Raw genomic sequence first — 23,079 nt, forward strand, 5'->3', positions numbered from 1 at the left:
TTGAATCTGTCTATTTCTCCGACTTTACGGCCTTCATGTCTTGCCATGGGAGCTGCTGAAAAAAATATTTACTGATTGACTTCTGATTATTTGTATTAGCAATAAAATTTTGATAATATTTTTTTTTGTATATGTTTGTTATTTGTGTTTAATTATTATTATTTATATTTAATATTATAAGATAATTTTTTTTTATTTCAAGCAATGCTGGAAAATTTTAATTTTGGTATATAAATAATGTGCTGTTTCCACAATTTTTTTATTATATTTACAGTGGTCCGTATCTGTAATAAGGTTGAGAAACACTGATCTAGATTATTATTTTAGTGTTTTATATTTAAATATAGCTACAACGAATTTGCTATAAATCAAAAAATTGCTAATTTTATTTTTGTAGCTTAAAAATATCTCAATAAAAAATTAAATATTATACAACTGGTTATTTTTGTTATAAAACATATGCTATATTAATTATGCACGTTTAAAATATTGCTTAATTTGATAAATATTTGAATAGTATTAAAATATTATACTAATGATTTAGCATAGAAATTTATTGAAAAAAAAAGATCGAAATTTTATGGTTCAGTCTAGAGAAAGCAACCGTCTTGTTTGACGTTTTCATTATTTTTTAAACATGGTATAATGCCTCAAAATACGACAAAGGGTGAAGAGATAAATTAATTTTAAGGAATCTCAGAAAATATTACAAAAAAAATTTTCAATGAGGGTGTTAAAATAATTTTTAATGCTAGGTCTCACCATTCTCCATGAAGCATTGAAATTAAATGGTTTTACTAATATTTATAATAAAGAGCAAATAATAATAAAAAAAAGATCAAATTTTAAATTTTAATGGAATTTTCCATTTACCATGTGTTTGAGGAGTCTCAGAAAAAAATAAGGGGAACCATTTTTAGATAGGATGTTTGAATAAATTTTAAATAGTAAAATAAAATAGGAACCATTTAACCAAATTGCAAAGAAAAAATATATAATGAATCAGAAAGACTTAAATTTCATGTGGCACTCGCAACAAAGTTTACATTAGTCAGACAAACCATAAAATATCACAAAGAAAAAAAAAACATAAAAACGCGATAAAAAAAATGTCATGAAAATTCAACTTTGGCAAAACATACTTTCAAAAATGAATGTTGTTTTAATACAACCAACACTTGAGTCTAAATTAAGAACCTAATGGTTGTAAATTATATAGAACCAATGTTAATATATTTATTTTCTTAATTTTGTAAAAAATAAAAATTAAATTGAAATGTCAAAATTCGCGAGTATTAAAATTATTTAAAATACGGGATTCTTACTGTTCGATATTTCGGCAGTGATTCTCCTGCCATAGTCATGAAATTTCAGCATCTGTCGCTCTCGTCCTTGACCTTGACATAAATTGACGTGCTTGCAGTGGGTCAGGATCATAGTTTTCAACTATTCGAATATTGAATGAGAAATGGATGGTGTATTCGAATATTCGAATATATTTATAATTTATTTTTGGTTTTTACCGAAATTAATTTATTAAATCAATTTGTTTAAAAAATCAATATTTACTGTTACGCAATTATTTTACATTTTTCTGAATTACTTCCGTTACTGGAGCTGATTTAAAATGACGTCCCATAATTATGAGCGATACGAACGAATACATTCTTGGTTGCTTTATTCTAGTTCCATAAACTCTTTATTTCATACATAAAATAAAGACATATAATATATTAGACACAGATTGGAAAGATAAGAAACTTTGAAATAACTAGCAAATCTTGTGATATGCAATAAAAATAGCTGTAATTAAATTATATATAGAACACAATTATTTAAATTACCATTACCATTTTAATTATTAATCAAGTAACGTTTTAAAGTATTCTTATGCACGTCAATAAGAAAGTACTGTTCTAACCCATATATATGTGTCGCAATCGATTAGCATAATGGTGAAGTAGCTGTCACAGTTACAATTGGCTTCGGTTTTCTTTAGCTACATAATAATCCACTATCATGGTTATTGCGTTCTAATATGACGAATTTAGGCTTTTAATTTCACATTTTTCAATAATTTGTAACTTCATGGAATAAAAAAAAATAATCAATAAGTAACCTAAATTGTCGTTGCGTTTAATTTAGAAAGTTAAAATTGTGCTAATAGACGTCAAGCAAGCCATAATACAATAGGTACAATATTTAACCAATAGGTCACAGAAATACATTAAGCATAAACTTAAGTGCTAAGTATATATTAAAATAATAATAATAATAACTAGAGGATGTTAAAATCATTTTTTATTGGCAATATTCTATATTTGATTTAATACTAAATCATTTTTTTTCTTTGATACCTTATATATAATTGTTTCAATTTTCTATCGCTTTGTATGAACGGTGTATAATAAATAATACACGTAAACAAAAGAAATATATTTCATTATAATAATAAAAATTAAATTTGCTTCGTTGCTCTCCGAGGCACCGGTAATACGTTCTATTGTTTCGACCAATGAAAAATAAGCATTCAAATATAAAATAAGATGGCCGACAGTACCATGACAACAGTTTTAAATAATTATTATTTAATAATAAAATTTTGCTACGCGACAATATTTTTCAATAATTCATCATTTGAGTGAATATAAATAATCGGATTGCAAATTAAATAGGTGTGTTGAGGATTAGAAGAATACATTGATTAAATACATAAACAATCATAAAACAATCTTCGTAATGAAATCTTAAAAATTTTAATTCCCGGCGACGGACTCCGAGGCCGAAAAGTGAGTTTTTTCTTTAATAATCGGATTGCAAACTAACTAAATGTGTTATAACTATGAAAATTAAATATATACATAATGTGTTTAGAATAAGAAGAATACATTGATTAAATGAAATGACAATCATAAAACAATCTTCGTAATGAAATTTTCAAATTTTGAATTCCTATCGCCGGGCTCCGAGGCCAAAAAGTGAGTTTTTCCTTTTATATTACATAAACATTATCATTGCTTCCGATTTAATGCACATTTACATAAGATTTTAAGAATTGAAAATAAATCAGGTGTTTTAAACGTGAACGTGTTATATAGCATTAGTATGTATGAGGATTGAAAGTTAATGTCGATCAAATCGGCGCTGTCGCAATGGGAACGCTATATATAATATATCAACCAACGGACAGATTATAAATGTGTAGTTTCTGTAACATTATAAGAGTTTATTTTGATGCTGTAGTAATTAAAAATTAAATTAAAATATAACATCTTCCTTTGATTCAATATAACGAAATTTATTCATTGGTTCCGTGAGCTTCGCTATATTGAGAATTTACTGTACAATGTTTAATTTAATATTATCTAGCTAAGTTTTAAACTTATTTATAAATAATATACAATTTTTAGATTTATCATTAAATATCTAAGTTCCAAATCTAACGTTAAATTATATAAATAAAAAAATTCTGAAAATATTCTTATTCATCTTATTTGAACCATTAAATTTTAAAATATATTTAAAAAAATCAGAACGAAGCAAAAATAATATTTAAAACCCAAAAAGTTAAGGGTCTGGTATTCGCACACCTGCTAGCTTCGGTGGCTCGCGATAGTGAGGTACCGACAGGTAGTAAATATATAAAATTCATAATATAATAAATATATATTTAAAGCATCAAATACACCAGAAATTGATAAATGGCTATTTTAGACATGAAAAATTATTATTGCATAAGAACAAAAACCAAACTTGATCTAAGATTATTAATAGAATTCAATTAATTTGCATATACGATATTTTATTAAGTCTGAAAATATTTATTAAATTACCATATATAAACAACATTATTATCGAACATCTATTATAGAGAAAATGTTTTATATGTTTAAGGTTGCAAAACATCAGAGAGTTTATCAGAATTTAAATTTCCTTTGCTTTAACTATTACATAATTATTTTTTTTAACAAATTTTAGAATTCAGTTTTATTTTAAAATTGTGTTATTAGTAATATATGTTTATACATACATATATTATTTTTATTGGTTAGCTTTCTTTTGATTTATCAGCAAGTCTTTCATGAGGGTTACGATGTTTGGTTGAACGTGCTATTTGGGTTCGTGTAATTGGGGGACTAGAAAATACTCATACAATTTTTTTGTAATACGTACGTAAGAATCAGGGTCGTGTGGTGAGATATCTTTCCTTTGGCTCGCTCACACATAAAGTAACGGGCACCCAAATACCACGTCCCCAATTCACCGTGTTATTGGGGAGCCTACTGTATGTGTATATAAATATAAAAATTTAAATTTAAAAGTTTTTAAATAAACATTATTATTGACAAAAAAAATGTCAATACAAGCAATGGTCTAGGAACTGCAAAACATATTAGATACTATAAAACTAATATAAGTGGATTTTAATCATTTTGCCAAAAACAATATCAACCATGAGTGTCGTAGAAACAACCAAACCACTGCCAAATACAAACTTTTAGTTGTTTATTTAATTTATCTGAGATTGTTTGAACTTTTTTTTAAAGCAAATATGCATTTGAGAGAACGAGCCCATTCCTGTTTTTTAAAAACGTTGTATAATACTTATATGGTTTACATTTCTACATGTGTATATATTAGAGAAAGCATAGGACATGTTCATTTACTAATATTAATTTTAAAGCTCAAATATTCATTTTATTTACACTGAAGCATACTAATTAATGTGTATAATCTACAATTTCAAAATTTGAAATGTAAATTTGGGACAAGTTTACATTTTTGCGAGCTTTCACTTGAAACCTGTTGAATTGGCCTTAATATGTTTTTCAAACCTCTCTTCGCATCCGCACGTGTTGGCAAATGTCAGAAACAAATTCATTTCCATGTGGTTTTGTTTATATTATATTCTATTGCAAAATTCATCGTGAAAAACGAATCATAATCATACGCATAACATAGTATCGCATAAATTAAATGTGTTCGATAAACACACGACATTATGTATTCAAGAGAACTCGACATAAATAAGCATTCGAGTGTTGACTTTCACGATGTCACTGCCGTCTAATTTTGCGTTACGAATTTCACAATAGCAAAAAACAATTCTTATTGTAATCTTGCAATTGCTACAACGAACTCAAAACACAGACAAATAATATAGGAATGTCGACATTTTTAAATAATGTATTATTTTATATGTTTATATTAGTAGAACGATTTTAAAAAAGAGTTAAAATGGACAATTTAAATATATATAAACGTTTGCTTTACTTAAATAGGGCTTAATAGATAGTATGTATGTGTACAATAATAATTACCGACCCTCCAGTTTCTTTAGAATTTTGTCGCGACCCATGAATTTTTAATTTCTGAAATAAAGTACTTTAGGTTTATTTAGGCATGAGGATATCAATATTTTTTAAGATTTGTTTTTTCGGTCACTTCAAAGTGTCGCTAAAATAATGATAGTGTAAAGCTTTTAGAAGCTCGAAATCACCTGCTGGTACATGAGTTGGAGTAATATATTGGTTTTAGGAGAAAGAAACTCGACCTTAACCAACTCGAACTTTTCCAGTAAGTATGAGCAGGAGCATTATCCATAACCAATAAGACTAACTGGCACCACGTTTTGCTTGTATTGCAAGACATTATTTGATTATCGAGTCACAATTTATTTAAAATATTTCTCGTATTGCGGGTGTCACATCTGATTCGAGACAGCTTTGGCGAATCGCAGATAATGATGTTGGGGGATCAATTGCACCCACAAAATATGTTATTAAAGTGTTTTTATTTTTTTTTAAATATATTTATAAAAATATATCCCGTAGTATATTAATCAAAATCAATAAACTACCTGAAGCATAATACAAACAATACACCATGAGGCAAGCCTAATAACGGTTGAGCCAGAGACCGTTATGGACCGAATTACATTCGTCACAATTGCACCGGCAGCGGTCACGGCCTTCGATTTTAATGTATTGCGCTTCGCACTAAACTTGAGCGATCTTTTTTATTCTTACATTCAATGACGTATTAATATTTTTTAAATTTAATAATTTCATAAAATTTCTAATATAAGAATAGTGAAAATCAAAATTCAGATGTAGGTATTTATATTAAAAATAATAATTTTATGTAAATTTTTAATCATATTCTGTGCAAATGGACCAATTTTCACTAAAATACCTAGGCGCAATCCGCCGGCGTTATAGCTCGCGAGTTCAAATACGGCCCACAAAGATTCCCTTATATTTGCGACTCGAATTAAAATCATTGCTTATTGCAGTTGGAGAACGTGTAATGTCTCACAAATTATACAATTATTGCGGTAAAAAAAAATATAATTCATCGTTGCATATGCGAAATAGTTAGGTTATATAACTTTTTTTACCGTACATAAAAAACATGCACCGTTTTTCGTTGCACCACAACGCTTGCACAATAGGAAATGGTGCTTCAATTATAACGAGCGTTAGGTACACAAAACTCGGTGCGTGAATGTCAAAAAAACTGTCCTATTTCTTCACAGACAAAGTTTGTAAGTGTAAGAAGAAGAAAAATAAAAAGTGGTTATCAAAATTGCCGCGGTGCAATGCCGAAATGTTACGTTTGCACATTTCGTGTTATATAACCCATCATTTGGCAATAGCCCATTCTCAATTCGTATTATATTATACGAAAACGGTAGTGTTTGTGATACACAAACTTCCTCAAGCGTTGCACAAAGTGTGACGGTCGTCATGCTGAGAGCTGGAAGGCGTCTCAAAGTGTGGGGCGCGCGTTTCAATGCCATAAACACGTGGATATTAGGCTGATGGATACACACATTTACAATATTAAATTTACTACTTGTATATAATAGAACATGCTACTGAAGTTTGTTTAGGTTATTCCTTTTAATTTTTATTGTTTTAAGGGGCGTAGCCCTAGGGATGGTTGATGAGACTCTTCGGCGAATCCTATTAGATTATTTATTAAGTTATAATTACAATTTTGACTATCGACGTTTCTCGCGATTAAGGTGTGCATGTGATGATGTCTCAGGGCTCTGCGAGTGTCAGGTGTGATCTTCAGGTCTGTCGGTGAGGGCGCGTGGCTTGGTCCTCCGGATTGCTGCTGGTAGATCTTGGCTCTCTGGCTCTGCTGTCTGGTGACGTCTTTTGTCTCGTGCCTCAGCCGTCTTGTATCTCGGACCGTCTACTTTCTCATATCCTTTACTGGTCGATCGCGACTGTGCATTGATCTCTTAGCCAATCGCTGCAGTGGCTTCTTAGAATTCGAAAAATCGGATGTGTATTTCGAAAGCCAGTTTTTTGCTTGGCTCCAGACTTGCGAATTCTAAGGAAAGATTTGCATTGTGGTCATTGATTGCGTCCGTATCGTTTTGTATCTTAACTTCAAAATAAATCCCTCTTGTGCCATGATGTTTGTCTCATTGTTAATGAATGAACGTTTTTGCTCACGGTCATTAACAATAAAACAATCGCCCTTTTAATGTGCCTATATGTATGGTCGCCACATTGTTACCAAGAGAATATTCAATTCTGCTTGGAGAAAACTGTGCCCTAATTTAGTTGATAAGAAGGCGCTAATTGTCAATGAAATTGCATCTTTGGAAAAGAACATGCGACTGTTAGTGGAAAAGAACGATTTTCAAACGTTAGTGAACTATTAATAGAGCACAATTTGTATCGTTATTCGTGGTGAAATGGCGAACCAAACTGAGCGCAAATCAGCTGTCAGCTGTTAAATCGGGCGAAAAAGTGTTGCCAATTCAAAAAAAATTCAAAATTACAATAGTTAAATATTCGATAAATAAAAAAAAAAAAATTATTATATATGTCATTTAACACAAAAATGATTTTAGATTATCTTAATAAAAAATAAGTATGTACATAAATGTAATACTAGAAACAGTGAAATTTTAAGGAAAGATAAATTTAAAAAAATAAATTTGTACATAGGGGTAAATTTATATAAAAATATTTCTAGAGCAATCTAAAAAAATATATTTAAGAAGGTTGCCTTAATGCAAAAGTGGAAAGCATCGCCCACCGGCTCCAGGCGAATTAAGTGGGCGATGGAGTCAGAGACGTCATTTCAGATTCTTTTTTAATGGAACAATAATTGCCCAGTCAGTGTTTTTTTTATTATTTTGACATGCATTTGTCTGATCATATTTAAGGTTTAGACTCCACTCCATATTGGAAACGCTCGGTTATCTAGCGTTCATATTAAGTATACTTTTTAAACAATATTTCAGCTTACAGTAAGTGAGAATCAAATTAAGCATATATAAACCGAATTTTGACCAATATGAGAGCGCAAAAACAATTATCACTTCTCAGAAGTCAAAAATTCACGTCAAAAGCAATAAAATTTTTTAAAGCACGATTTTATTGCTTTTGACGTGAATTTTTGACTTCTGAGAAGTGATAATTGTTTTTTGCGCTCATTTATTGACTAAAACTCGATTTAAATATACTTTGACTAACACTTTTATATCAAAAGTAGTTTGAATATACTTTGATAAACACGCATATCTATGGAAAAATATGCAAGATGTGACTTCAATTTATTTTAATAATTTATTTAGCTTAATATAGCTAATTTTTGCAATTTTTCTTTTGACTTACTTTGTATTGAAGACTTGGCCTTATGAAAGTTCGTAAACTAATTATACTTTAAGAGCTTTCATTGGGTCGGGTTTGGGTTTGAACAGCAAATTGACGTTTCGCAACTGTCAAATTGAGTTTCATAGACATTTTAGAGTAGCATACAATTTGTTGTTAAAAAAATTTAAAACTGCTAAGTGAGCGTACATGCAACACGTGCATATGATCAAAGACCACTAAGAATTAGATTAATTGTAAAGCTATAACACACTACTTTTTTATGTTAAGCTTACTTATAAATTATTTTCAACAACATATCAATTGCACTGTGATTTTAAAAACGCCGTTTTTAATAATGTTGAAGTTGTATAAATAGCTTTCCTAACTATATATATATAGATAAATATTTTACATTTATTAAAAAGGATTGCATTATTATTTAATGCTATATTATTAATTTAATACTATATAATAAAAAGTATTTTTTTATCTCCCCTTATAGTAGATCGACTCATGGGAACCACATTTCTTACTCTCTGTGCTTCATAGCTTTGTTTAGCTACTATATATTCTTTGTTCTGTGGTTACCATTCAGTTGTTTTCGCCGCCGCTTAAATACGCTAATTTAATAAATAATTTCAATACGATAAACAATTATTTTGATTTACTATAATTTTTTATTTTTAATTATTATCATTTTTTTTTTTTGAAATATAATTTATGTTGAAGTAGTATTGGTGTATGATATTTTCTCTTGGGTGCTAAATAATATAGGGCTAGCCTTGCATATATACTAGTTAATCATAAGGAAGTTATAAATAGGTTAATATTATATCAAGGTGATATAATCGCGAAACGTTTGACAATCACTGAGGTCGTCGCAGTCGTTTGGTCCGGGGATGGTTTCAAAACTGCGCGGCAACCAGAAGTGGGGTTTAACTTACATATTGCGCGGTCAACTTTTAACCGGCATAGTGCGTCCAGTTTCTAAGTGGTAACACACGTGTCAGGTGCAACTGACAGATTGGCTCTACGTCCTTTAGTGAACGAAAAAGGTTGGCAACGAATGCTTTAAAATCTTACTTTGCGTACAAAGGATTGTGATTTGACGTATTATGATTTGTGAATATTATAACTGTGAGTTCAAACGATAAAGCAAAAATAAAAATATTGTCTTAAAGCAATTTATTTTTAATGAATATATTTTATTTTGTGCATAAAAAAATATTTATAATATTACTTTGTATGTGTAATTTTTCTTAAAAAAAAACAATAAATATCTTTGTCGATTTTTGCTACTAAATAAAAGTGGAATTTTTTGATTTAATCGAAATATAAGTAAACTTTTAGTAATGATCTTAAAATTAAATATATTTTAATAGAATTCACTTAACTAGAAATGAATTAAACACTTAACAAACGCATGACCTACATAAAACTGTAGTTTTCGTTTAATTCTTAATATTTTTTTTAAGATTCAATATTAATGAGAGAAAGATCGTAGATAAAAATTATATATATAAATGATAATTGCACATATTTTTTTACATATTCTCTTAACTGAAAATTATAAAAAATAAACATTTATATTAAATTTTTAAAAATATCGGTTATAAAAGTTTTTCTGAGAGACCTGAATGATAACTCTAAAGTCATTAACAAGAATAATTGAAAAAAACATTTGAAGTGCAGGTTCTCAAATAGTATGTTACAGAACATATGCAATTTCGGAGCTTCCTATTATTTTCATATAATTGAGTGATATATGTATAATACATATTCGCACAACCGTTGCTTTTTTTAATTTGACTTATTTACATGCAAATTCACGTGACTAATTATTATTTAGTTAATTAAAATTAAACGATCATAATAAAGCTAATACATAAAATAGTATATTTTACTTTTATTTAAATATTATATTATTTTTTAAATTTATATAGCAACGTTTATAAAATTAATATTAAATAAAACATATTTTTTACTTCTACATAATAATTTAACTAATTGTTAGAATGTATCATTTTTTACGACTACATTTATTTATATTTCGCTCGCATAACATTTTTTCCTACAAATATTTTATTTATTTTAAGAGCAACAATTGCAAAAAATACATTATCTTACATAAAAATACGGTTATTTAATCTTTGTGGTAAACAAATTTAATCAAATAAAACCGAGCGAAATAGTAAAAAAATTAGCATATTCTATCACAAAACTTATTACAATAAAAGACTCTTTAATTATTAGTCTATAAAAGAACACTCAGTATTTATTAAAAAAAAAATACAAAATATTTTGCAATATGGAACAAAGAATTTTATTGTAAATAAAATTCATAAACAAAAAATCAGGAAAAAACTGATTTTTTATATTATTGAAAGATAATTTGTGTACGTATTGATTTATTTTAAAGCATATTCACCAATAAAATTATTTGTCACCGTAATTTTTTTCACCAACTAATTGACTTTGATAGAAAATTTTAATTCAACATATAAATCTATTATGCCAAAATCTTGTAATTCATGGTTATTTAAATGTTGCTTGCTCGAAAGAAACAGTAGTTTAACACAATTACTTCGCGTTCAATGTTAATAACGTTCACATAAGATACAGCTTAACTCAATTTTATTAAGTCACTTACAGAAACTATCGCTTTTAATAATAAATAAATTATCATCGTCGTCATGAATCATGTTTCGTTTTCTCAGACGGGTTTTGCCGGTAGGCGATAATACTCGGGCATCGAGTCAACTAGGGCCAGTGGGCCACTTTCTGTAAGTACCAAAGTGAAGAAATTGGCCAACATTGTTTTTTTTTATGTCTGCTTATTGCGTCATTGAATCTTTGGGCTGTGCGTTTATGTATGATATAACCGTTGTAAACTATGATGTAATGTATTGCCAGTCATTCTTTGACGAGACCCGATCGGCGCGGTGGCGAAAAACTTTCTCTCCGATTATGATGAGACTATATCTACGGCAGCTGCCCAATGTGGGTCGCACAGGGTGGTACAAAAAATATTAAACATTCATATTAAAAAATAAAAAAACATACAAAGAATTTATGTACATAATATCTACACCTTTTGATTAGCGTGTATTTAATTTAATTTAATTCTAATTATAAAATAATTGCTTTAAGCTAAATAAAAAGCTTCACTTACTTCAAGGAATATTCAGAAATAAATTAATTCAAAGTACATAAAATGTTTTTAAATAATTTATATAAGGTTTGACTTATCTTTAAAATAATCCTTTATTATTTTTTTAATATGAAAACTTACTTAGGATCACAGTAGTGAAATAAACTATAGTCACCAGTAGCAATAATAAATAATTATAGAATGAAGTCACTTGCTTAAAATGTATCGATATTTGCGACAAACTGGATGCAACCCTTACCGCTTTATATGACGAAATTTACGGTGTGTTCAACCAATGATCCCATAGGAAATGAGACCGCATTCTGATTTTTTTTTGCTAGGACTGTTGGGATACTATTTTATGTTTATTGCAATTTTTAAAGTTGTTAAGGAACGGTGTCTTTAAAATGCATTATAAAGTCGCGATTGCGTCGCGATGATTACGTCAGTGCTCCTCCTGCACGACCCATCCAGCTTCTCAATGTGGAATGATGCATATCTATTTCAAATGTGCACCATTTTTTTTTTTTTTAATTAATTTTTCAAATGTTAAATTGTATCATGATGCTTTAAAGAAACCTATTGTCATGATGGTCAAATTTTTAATAAAAAGTAAATATGTATGCCATCACAATATTCCACACAATAATTTTAAAACTATATTTCACTAAGTACGTTTCTTACACACCGTGTGCCTCGAACAAATCGTTCCGGTTATTGCATAACTTAGTATGTAATACTCAGTAGGTCACTGTCAAACATTGAGCTGCGCTTATCCAATAATGCATTAAAACTGGTATTACGTTTTATTTATTGTATGCGTCATGTTGTTTATTGCGAGCGATGTTTTCATTGTGCTTTTTATGTATCGCATCAAAATATGTTTTTTTATTTATTTTAGAATATTTGAAAGATGTCTTCCAAAACTAAGAAGCGCTTCATCACCGAAGCCGATGAGTATGTCTGCAATCTGGCGCCAGAAGTGAAGAAAATGGCTGAAGATGAACTCAGAGAGAATTCGAGCAACAGAGATCAAGCAGTCAGGTCGTTGAGAGAATGGGCCATTCAAAATCCGAGGATCGCTTCCATAAGAATGGGTATAAATTACATTGTATTTTATTTTTATTTTAACTGAAAAATTCAGTGTGTTATATTTTTATCTACAAGCATATTTTTACTATATATTTTCTAAGGAATCGTCTCTTATTAGTCACTAAGTTTTGGTTTAAATAATAAAACTTCAAACCATGAGGGTTGATTTGTACTGTGGTCAAATACTTGCATTAATAAAATATAAGAAATCAACTGAATAAATAGTAGCTTATTTTTCATAAAAAAACGTTTTACAACTATGCTAGAATTTTTCAATATTAGTTGTAAGTATTTAGGTGATTATTTATTATTTGTATATCATCTTTACACTTCATAAAAAAAATTTAATTTTTCACTTAAAAATTTGTAGAAAAACTGTATTTATTTATGATTTTTTTTTAGATATCCAATCTGCAGATTTGGGTATTTTTGATACCTTGTAACATATTGTATTTAGTGCATTTATTTTGGAATAAATCATACTTTTACTTTTATTCATTCAAAGTTCCATATTATTACTTTTCATGGAGTTCTTCTGGACCTGATTTAATTTTTAAGGGTTGCGATGTCAGTCTCACTGCTCCTCTAAAATATACTTCAAAACTTCGACGATAAAACATTGGACGGTTCACAAAATATTGCCGATGGTTCTGCGAAATATTTTCGTTCTATTTTCGAGGAATATTTTTCGTCTTCTGCTCAGTCGCTTACTTCTTCTTGTTCTTGCTCTTCAGTACTGATCACCTAAGAAACTGAGCGCTCGGATCTTAAATACGGCTTAAAGATAGGGCGTTCTTCTGGGTCTGATTTAATTTTGAAGGGTTGCAAAATCAGTCTCGCTACTCCTCTAAAACGTATTTTTGATCTAATGATCATTTCCTGATCTATGGAAATGCACAAAAGTCTATCAAATTAAAAAAAAAGAGTGACAAATTGTGTATAAAGAACTATAGAACAGTCACAGTGTTGTCAGCTTCTGCTAAATTATTTTCCACTGTTACTAACCTTCTGTCTTTCAACAAAACATTGACAAAATTGAAGTGGATTGTCAGTAGTTATTAATAAAAAAATTGTCGAATTTCGGTTACTCGGTTGATTTAATTCGGTTATTCTCGAGATATTTGAGCGATCTTAGAAAGTTTATAACCTATGGCGGGCGATTGGCAAAAGAATATTTAACACCTTTGGGGGTACCTCAAGGGTCCAACCTAAGTCCTCTGCTCTTTATGTTATTTATTAATGCCATAAATACGGCAGTATATTTTTATCATTAATTTATTTTTTTAATTTACGTAAATATGAAATGTGATCGCTCAGAAAATCGGCCACAGACAACTACATCGAGGGAGCGGCCAAAGCCGACTGTAGCGCCAGCTGTCATCAACCGTTCGTGCGGTTGACATTCAAACAATTTGTTGTCCATTTATTCGTAGCACACTTTTTCAACATATTTGAGACAGTCAGAAGCTCATACTTTAAAAATGCATCTGAAACTATTGTTTTAGTTGAATTTCCCCTGAGACTATTGTCTCAATAAATATGTTGAAACTCCCATTAGGTTATTATTTTTTATGTTAAATAATTACAAAGAACTGAAGTTTTGACTAGCAATCATAATTTAAAACAAATTTAAAAGAAAGTAGTAATTCTAGTCTCGTCGTGTCCTAAGCGAATCAGACTTAATCAGAAAAATGAAAGAAAACCTGCCTCGACGTGATATAACATACCTACGCTATTATGTTGAATGAATTATCTGACCATAATTGATATCTGTATATCTGCTGCAAAAGCAATAAGTGATGCAACGTCAATCTCAACAATACCGATTCGCTAAGACGACTGGCCTACTTTGCCTACGTGTATATTTTTTTCGACTTCTTTCATTAATGTTGTATTTAATTCCGTGACCGACTTTCACTTGACATTCGTACACATTTTGCCTTCCTGGTAAAATAATTATAGTGCTATTACCCAAATGTGCCAAACGACAATGCAACAAAGTTATATAACTAAAGTTCAATTTCATCATCGAGTCTTTACGTAGCCGGTAATTTTTTTTTGTTACTTTACAGATGCCAGCTTCTTTTTGAGGTTTTTGCGAGCTAAGAAGTTCAGCGTGCCTATGGCACAGGATGCCATTGAGAGATATTTACTTTTGAGGCAATCTTTCGGCATTGCTTTCAATCAGTTGGACTACAAATTACCTGGAATGTTCGAGTTGATCGAATTAGGGTAAGATATGATTTTGATATATATTTTAATGCATAAGTTTTGACGTCAAAAATTTTATTATTGCATAGATGACACTTTATTATCAACATGTATTTACTTCTGATATTACTGTCAAAATATATAGAAACATTAAAATAGCTCATCGTATTGTTAAATATGCAAAAAAAAATATTATTATATAAAATTTACAGGGGTTTAAAGAAGAAGTTTACGTCAAAATTTCTGCATTATATGTTTAAAAATAATATATTTTATGTATTTAATTAATTAAAATATATTAACTATTTCAGATATTGTTTCATCAGCCCTTTCAAAGACCCGCTTGGAAGACGGGTCATAATTTACAGACCGGGTTAGAATTTTTATATGTTAACATAATTAAGAGAAAATGCTCCCATTTTTTTCTTGGTTTTTATGATTATACAAAAGTTAATAAATCGATATTTTTCCTTCACAATAGTTAACATAATGCTAGATTAGTTTAAGAATGTTTTATTCCAGACGATCCGTTCGAGTTAATCTAGGAAGGTAATATTGGGTTAGATTATTTTATTATATTATATAATACAATCTATATTTTATATAATAAGGACTTTATTACACATTTTTTTTATTTTTCTAAATAATAATTTGTGTTCTATTTAAATTTATTTATTATTATATTTAGTATACTATTTTAGAAAAATATTTTAAAAGCTTTATTACTGTATATAATTTATAAACGAAATATTTGCACGTTTGTCGGTATAATTATAGATTACCAATTTCTTTTCTATATACTTTTTTTTATTAAGGTGTCACTTTTCAACAGGTTATAGGCGAGCTACTTAAAAACATTTATTATTAATAATTAGATATGTTTTCATTCCACGTAGAAAATAACCTTTATTTTATTTAATAGCATTTTTCTTTAATAATATATATTTATTAAGAAATTAAAATAAGATGATCATGCAGTTGACTTAAATTACAAACAATATTTTTTCATTATTTCCCATAATACAGCATTAAATTTACTTTCAAGTACTTTTGACATTTTTTTATATGCTTGCTAAATCATATTGCTCTAATTGATTTTTTTGTGTACTCTTTGTAACAGTTTTTAGGCTTCTGTAACTATTTTAAGTTTGAAGTATTTTAAAGTAAACATCTTTATAACAAGTTTTCTTTCTCATTCTTAAGCAGAAGTATCTTTTTGGATCATCTGGAGCATATTGTCCAATAAAAAAATTATCAAGGAGCGCAAATATAATTTATTACTTATTTTTTACAGTCCAATAGTTTAACTAGAACTTTAATTTCACAAAGGTTAATAAATAATAATTATTAATGTGGACACTGATCTTATTTTTTCAATATTAGTGCATCAATATCTTTTTATATATTTATTTCAGTAATATAAATAAGTTTACATGCATAAGAATTATTGTATATATACTATACATGTTATAGATTTATACAATTTGCTTATAACTACAATTTAATAAAAAAAAATGTGGTTATAAATAAAGGAAAAAGCTAAAAAATATTTCAATTTAAGCGAAAAAAAAAGAAACATATTATAATAATAAATTAGTAATAATCAGAGTATATTCCAGTAAAAATCTGAAATTATTAATATATTGTCTTGGGCCTCTGATGTACTTTGTGCATTTTATGCTTGTATTTAAATTTAAGGCTTTCATCATGGTCACCCATTAGTGTGCTTTACGAAATATTTGTATAATATTTTCTTCTATTAAAATATTAGTATTCTTTAATTGTTGGTATTTGAAGGCTAATATGCATTTTTTTAAATATTAGTTTAAAAAGGTGTATTATATATTATTTTTATAGCTTTATTTTTAATGAAAAAATCACACAGGACTGGCATATGTTAGGATGTGTTAATTAATTGTTTCGTGATTGAAATTTTATTTTTTATAGTTAACGATCTCTTACTATTAAATATCGGTCCAAGCGTCATTGTAGCGGCAAGCTTTTTAGAGAAAAGTTCCATTAATTTAAGTTTGAAGACAATGTATTTAACTCTTGCTTTCTACACTATGTTCAAATATAATGTTCTATTAAAATACAAAATCCCTGACTATATGCTAAGTTTAATAAAACCGGTGTAATGAAAAACTTAAAACTATGACAAAAAATCGTTTCAGGGAAAAAATATTGATGATATTAAAATCAAATGAAAATGAAATAATTTTTTTTAAATGAATAGTATATTTTTTTTAAATTGTATAAACTGCAGAAAAATATGCCTTTATGCCTTTTTTATTTTTTTACTAAGAAATATTCTAGTAATATTTTTTCTTGAAACGCTTTTTTGTCATAGTCTTAGATTTTTCATTACACCAGTTTTATTGAGATAAAATGTCAAACCAGTTTTATTGAGGTAAAAGACACGCTAAGAAAATTAAATTTATTTTGTAAAGGTTGATGCGTGGATATTGCCACAAACACTAATACAAATATTCTTCGATTTTATTTTGAAGATTAGAATCCACATTGAAGCAAAAATTATTATTTATGACATTCACTTTATTATTGCAAGCAATGCAACTAAGTCTTCACTGGTTATTGTTTTAAAAAAATCTTATTGCATAGCTTTAATTTTTACGCCTTTTGCTTATAATATCTACATATATATGTCAAAAAAATCGAGCTCTAGCAACATTGGAAAGAAAATATTCACAGACATATCACATCACAGAAAATATTCGCAAAATTTTCTTTAACCTAATTCGACTATACGCTAAAGGCCACAGGGTTTTTTTCGACCCATATCGAGTTTCTGCCTTAAATCAAATAAAAAATAGTTATATGTATTTTTTAATTAAAAATATCATATTTAACAGTATATTAATTAATATGAATACATAAATTTATTCACAGGATTTTATAAAGTAATTATAACGCAAACTTTTCTTTATACGTTCCTCAAATCTTATATAGACTAAAAGCCCGGAAAGTAATATTTTACATATTCGTCAATAAATTAAATCAAAAAAAAATTAATTGAACGGATAATTTCACATTGTCATATACAATAAACTCATATGTATTTTTTTAATTGCTGCAGTCTCTTCTAAATCTGTAACCAAATCTCTTAAACTTTCTTTAATTATCCCATAATTTATTTAGCAAAAAATAAAATAAAAACCATAAAAAAATATACTCTGATTTAAGTAATATAGTTAAGTTTTGTTCCTAATTATATTTTTTTAATGATATCTAAATTTTAATAAATATTATAAATTAAATTATTATTATAGTTTATGACATATAATATATTTTTTACTCTGTCTTAGGCTCTTCTGTTTTATTAGATTATAATTGCAGAATTTCTATAATCGAAGATAATAACAGTATCATACATAATCCGTACAATAAAAAATAATACTTTAATATTTAAATCACAGTATTTAATTTCGTGACTAAATATATAGCTAAAAAGGCGTCCAGTATTTACACGCACTCGCTTGCTGCGGTACCTCACGATAGTGAAAGTCCGACATATTTTTATTAGATATATTGTCAATATTAAATAGCAAAATCATTCTTAGCTCACTAGGTGGATTTATAAACTGTTTATATGTTTGTGACCATGCATGTGCATATACCCTAAAGCACGATTTTCACAGGAGTATTCGATCCCTACAAATACACTAACCAGGACATGTGCAGAGCGCACGGAATTTGCTACGAGACGCTGATGGAAGACGAAGAGAATCAAATCAAGGGTTTCATACATTATGCTGACGGTTCTGGTGTCAGTTTTCCACATTTGACGCTATTCACGCCCAGAGAGGCAGTGAGAATTGTGAAAAATGGAGAAGTAATACTTGATATTTTTATATATTAACTGTGAACTTGGTTTAATTTAAATTATCTTAAAACATCTGCTAATGTTTGCTTTGCATTTGCATATTTTATCAGAGAACAATACCGATGAGACACAAAGAAATTTATGGCATCGGAGTTCATCCGACTATTAAGTTCGCTTTGGACTTCGGTATGGCTCTGATATCAGAAAAGATAAGGAAGAGAGTTAAATTGTATACTTACCCCAAAGATGCTCAGATGGACATGAGCGTGCTGCCTAAAGAGTATGGTGGCACTATGCCTATGGCAGAAATGATCAGTAAGTTTTTAATGAGCTATATATATAGTATTTTATATCTCACTCTATTTAATATTAAAAAAAACTATAAACTAAATGAGATGATAATAAAATAAAGAATAACAATTGATCTAATTTTACAGAACTATGGAAGATTGAATTGACCAATTCCAGAGACTTACTCCTACTAAATGACAAAATGGCCGTTCGACTTGAGATGTTCAGTGAAGCTGCAAGAGAAGGTGCAGTTTCAGCACTCAGAGGAGATTCGAAGCGTTCCTGTGCTGCTGCTAATGATCCGCTGAGAGGTGTCACTGGAAACTTCAGAAAATTAGAAGTAGATTAGGCACTTAAACTAAGATCTCTTTATCTTATACATAATTACAATAAGTATTCTGACTGTCTATTCCTCTACCTCAGTTTATTTTCCATACATTATATTTCTTCTTAGTAATACTTATTATGTAAACTATATTATTTTACTATCTCTCTCTCTATCGTCTCTTCATAAATTTCCAACGCTTTTACATCTATATATTTCTTTATACATCTTACATTCTTATAAATCCCATGACATTTATATTATACATACACAAATCATGTCATCTTCTATGATCTCTAAAATCATTTACGACATTATTCATTCATTATTTTTATATACATTTCTTGTGATATAAATTTATAAATCGATTGACATTGCTCTTTGCTATATTATAATATATGTATATATGCACTGATATATACATTATACAAAATAAGTATTTCATATGTGATATTAACAGGTTACCAGTGATAATTACTATATTTATATATTTTGGGGGTGCAATATATTTTACACTCGTAAATATAGTATAGATTATAGTTTAAATTAGATATATAAAAATATACATATAAAAACATTTATTTTTAAGTTTTTTCGTGTATGTTATTTTTGCCTTTTAACAATAAATATTATTACCTTTTAATTATGTAATTTTATTTATAAGCTAAGTTTATTTTAGTATCAAATATATAGTTTATTAATATTAGTTATTTGTGAGGTCCGATTTATTTGGCCACTTTAGCCACATTTGGTGGACCACGACGAGAATACAACGGCCGGCGGGGCCTCGTCCGCTAAACTGATCATGAGCACATAATGGTTGATACAGATGTAGATGCAGAACCATAAACCATGAATCCGCTAGATCAGTGTACGCCACAGCTTTCAATTTTTACACACGTACAAAAAGAAAGTCGTATACGTCGCAAGTGTATACTAACAAATTAACAAATGTTTATAAATTAACTCACTACTTAAAGGGTTAATAAAAGACCTGGAATGTCTATCACCATTATCATGAATTGGAGATTGATTTGGATGATGAAAATTTATTTGATCTCGATTAGTGTCTTGAATTTCTTGAGGACTAAATAATATAAATATATAAAAATATAAAAATTAGGCATAAAATAGTAAATAGAAAATCATACCAAAACTTTTCTTATTCATGCGAAAAAATATTTAGAATATTTAAAAATATTTAAGTAGTTTTTATGATTTAATTTTGCATAAAAATATTTTTGAGTTCTCAATAAAAAAAATAAAATTGTATGGAGAAAAAATTAAAAAGTTACTTATTTAAGTACAAATATTTTAATTTATAAAATATTACAATATATATTAAATTGAAAAAAAAGGTATAACTTGACTGTATCATATTAAATTATAAAAGTGATATTAAAAACATTTTTGAGTGTACATTTTACATAAATTAATACAAATAATATCTTATTGAGGGGAGAATAGAGATACAGTTGAAATAAGACATAACGAAAAAAATGTTGTTTAATGTCATAATTACCACAAAATTTATTGAGCAAAAAGTAAATAAAGAAATCTCTTGAACAAACATCAGCTTTATATATGTTTACGTGTTTATATTTTATTAATTGGCATTGAAAGACTTAAAATATATTTTTATAATGGTTTTACAATTATTTATAATGGTTGTTGTATTTTTTTTCTGGAATAATACTCAAGATTTTAATATAATAATAATATTTTATTTGCATTTTAAATTTTGTTTTATAAAATTAATTTCTGCTGTATTTTTTTTTAAGTATTTGTATATTGTTTTACTAAGTTTAATTAGTTTGTTTATAATCTATAATATTAGAAATTAATTATATTTTATTTCATTAATACATTAGATATTTTATAGTAGTTATAACATGCAATCGAAATAATTGCATTTATTGTTCGAAAGTGCATTCATAAATGGCACGAATGCAATTCTCTATTATTGTTAGCATGCTCAAATATTTTAACGAGATTCGTTGAACTTAAAAAGATTTGATTTCTAATTTTAATGTATGTTGTTATCACCTATATCCTAGCTTTCTAATAAAAACTGATATATTTTAAAATGACAAGACTTGAGTCGTCAATAAAAATATAAAGTGTCACTGAAAATATATAAAATTTAATTAAATCAAAAATATCAATGATAGTATTTTATTTTAAAATAATACAAATATTCAATTAAACCTTGGTAATAAAATAAAGCATACCAAACGTAATTTTCATTTAGTTATTTTTTTTATTTTAGATCATGTCAATGATACAATAACGCGTTATACTTATTATGCTTTAAATTTTTTAATATGCTCTTAACTTTTTAATAGTTTCTATATTTTATTTAAATTTTTAAGAATTACGTATTGAATCTCGTTTTTTATGCCTTTTGCGTAAGCGAATTAAACGAATTATATGCGCACCTTTACGTAAATATGTATGAATTAAATTATTCAAAGTGCGGTGGCGATTACTCAAGCAAGTCATATGCGGCTCGTGGTTATGATTTATTTTAACCATAAATAAATAATTTTTAATTTTGGTGTTCTTTCTTTTCTAATTTTCAAGAAGGTTCTTATTTAATTGTAGCGTATGATTTTCAGCACCATGTTTTATTGTTAATAATTTTGACGCTGAGGGAAGACAAAACGATTATTTATACTGATACCATGAAGCCGTTTTTAACTATAATCATAAATTAAGAGTTCTGAATAAAACACATTAAACAATGAAACAATGATTTTATTATATGAATATGTGGGTATAAATATTTTTTTAATATAAAATACTCTAAATATTTAATTGTGAAGAATTCATGATATATTATATGTTAGTATCTGTATTGAAAATCTGAGAGAGTATGCGATATGTGTCACGTCGCTTGGCACTCAATCTAGTGGTTGTTTATTTCTGCTGCCGTCACAAAAATTAATATAAATTTTGATAATATACTTATTTTTGCTTTTTTATCACTAATAACAATAAAAACTTTATATTTTTTGTTAAATAAATTCCTTTCATTTTTTCAAAAATATTTATTTTGATACCCGATGGGGTCAGGACCCATAGTTTTTACACAACATATAATACTAGCAAAAATATAAAATTTACAATATAATATTATATTTACATTTCATTTATTAACACGGTCAACTGCATTTAAAAACATTTATTTTTTATTAATGTAAATTAAAAAACACTATTTTTCACTATTAAGAATTACTGATAATAACACAGTTTTGACAACGAGCGGTCGGCACAGACTGGTCAAAAAATTGTTCCTGAAATCCATCAATAAATTGACAGATTTTACGACAAATTTTAATAACTCTCATGTAAAATTCTTAGGAGTTACTATATATTTTTTATATCCATAAATTACTAACGAAATCCTCTTATTTTAGTGCCATGTCCGATTACAAACGTTGGCGACCAGCTTTAAGTATCTATCCTGGTATTTTTCTACATGAAACAACTATTATATTATATAAATAAAATATTTTATTAAATAACCATAAGTAGTGAA

The 23,079-nt window shown here is 27.8% G+C and overlaps 1 protein-coding gene across 1 annotated transcript; it reads left to right on the forward strand.

Annotated features, from left to right (window-relative positions):
* The first annotated feature begins 11,344 nt into the window (after positions 1 to 11,344).
* LOC148234470 (alpha-tocopherol transfer protein-like) lies at positions 11,345 to 19,971 on the forward strand. Its single transcript, XM_088187671.1, has 7 exons — positions 11,345 to 11,407; positions 12,677 to 12,872; positions 14,940 to 15,099; positions 15,390 to 15,451; positions 18,738 to 18,931; positions 19,033 to 19,237; positions 19,360 to 19,971. Exons 2-7 carry the CDS (start codon positions 12,689 to 12,691, stop codon positions 19,560 to 19,562), a joined length of 1,008 nt encoding a protein of 335 aa, XP_088043797.1. The 5' UTR covers positions 11,345 to 11,407; positions 12,677 to 12,688; the 3' UTR covers positions 19,563 to 19,971.
* The last annotated feature ends 3,108 nt before the right edge of the window (positions 19,972 to 23,079 follow it).

This window comes from Plectrocnemia conspersa, unplaced genomic scaffold, assembly GCF_051122295.1.
Source record: "Plectrocnemia conspersa isolate PC_06_02 unplaced genomic scaffold, ASM5112229v1 ptg000006l, whole genome shotgun sequence".
In the NCBI taxonomy this organism is placed as follows: Eukaryota; Metazoa; Arthropoda; class Insecta; order Trichoptera; family Polycentropodidae; genus Plectrocnemia; species Plectrocnemia conspersa.

Excerpts from the sequence above, each read along its gene's own strand:
- LOC148234470 (XM_088187671.1), top strand. The coding sequence starts at position 12,689 with ATGTCTTCCAAAACTAAGAAGCGCTTCATCACCGAAGCCGATGAGTAT. Across the intron at positions 12,873-14,939 it reads GATCGCTTCCATAAGAATGG|ATGCCAGCTTCTTTTTGAGG; the intron begins GTATAAATTACA and ends GTTACTTTACAG. Across the intron at positions 15,452-18,737 it reads GGTCATAATTTACAGACCGG|GAGTATTCGATCCCTACAAA; the intron begins GTTAGAATTTTT and ends CGATTTTCACAG.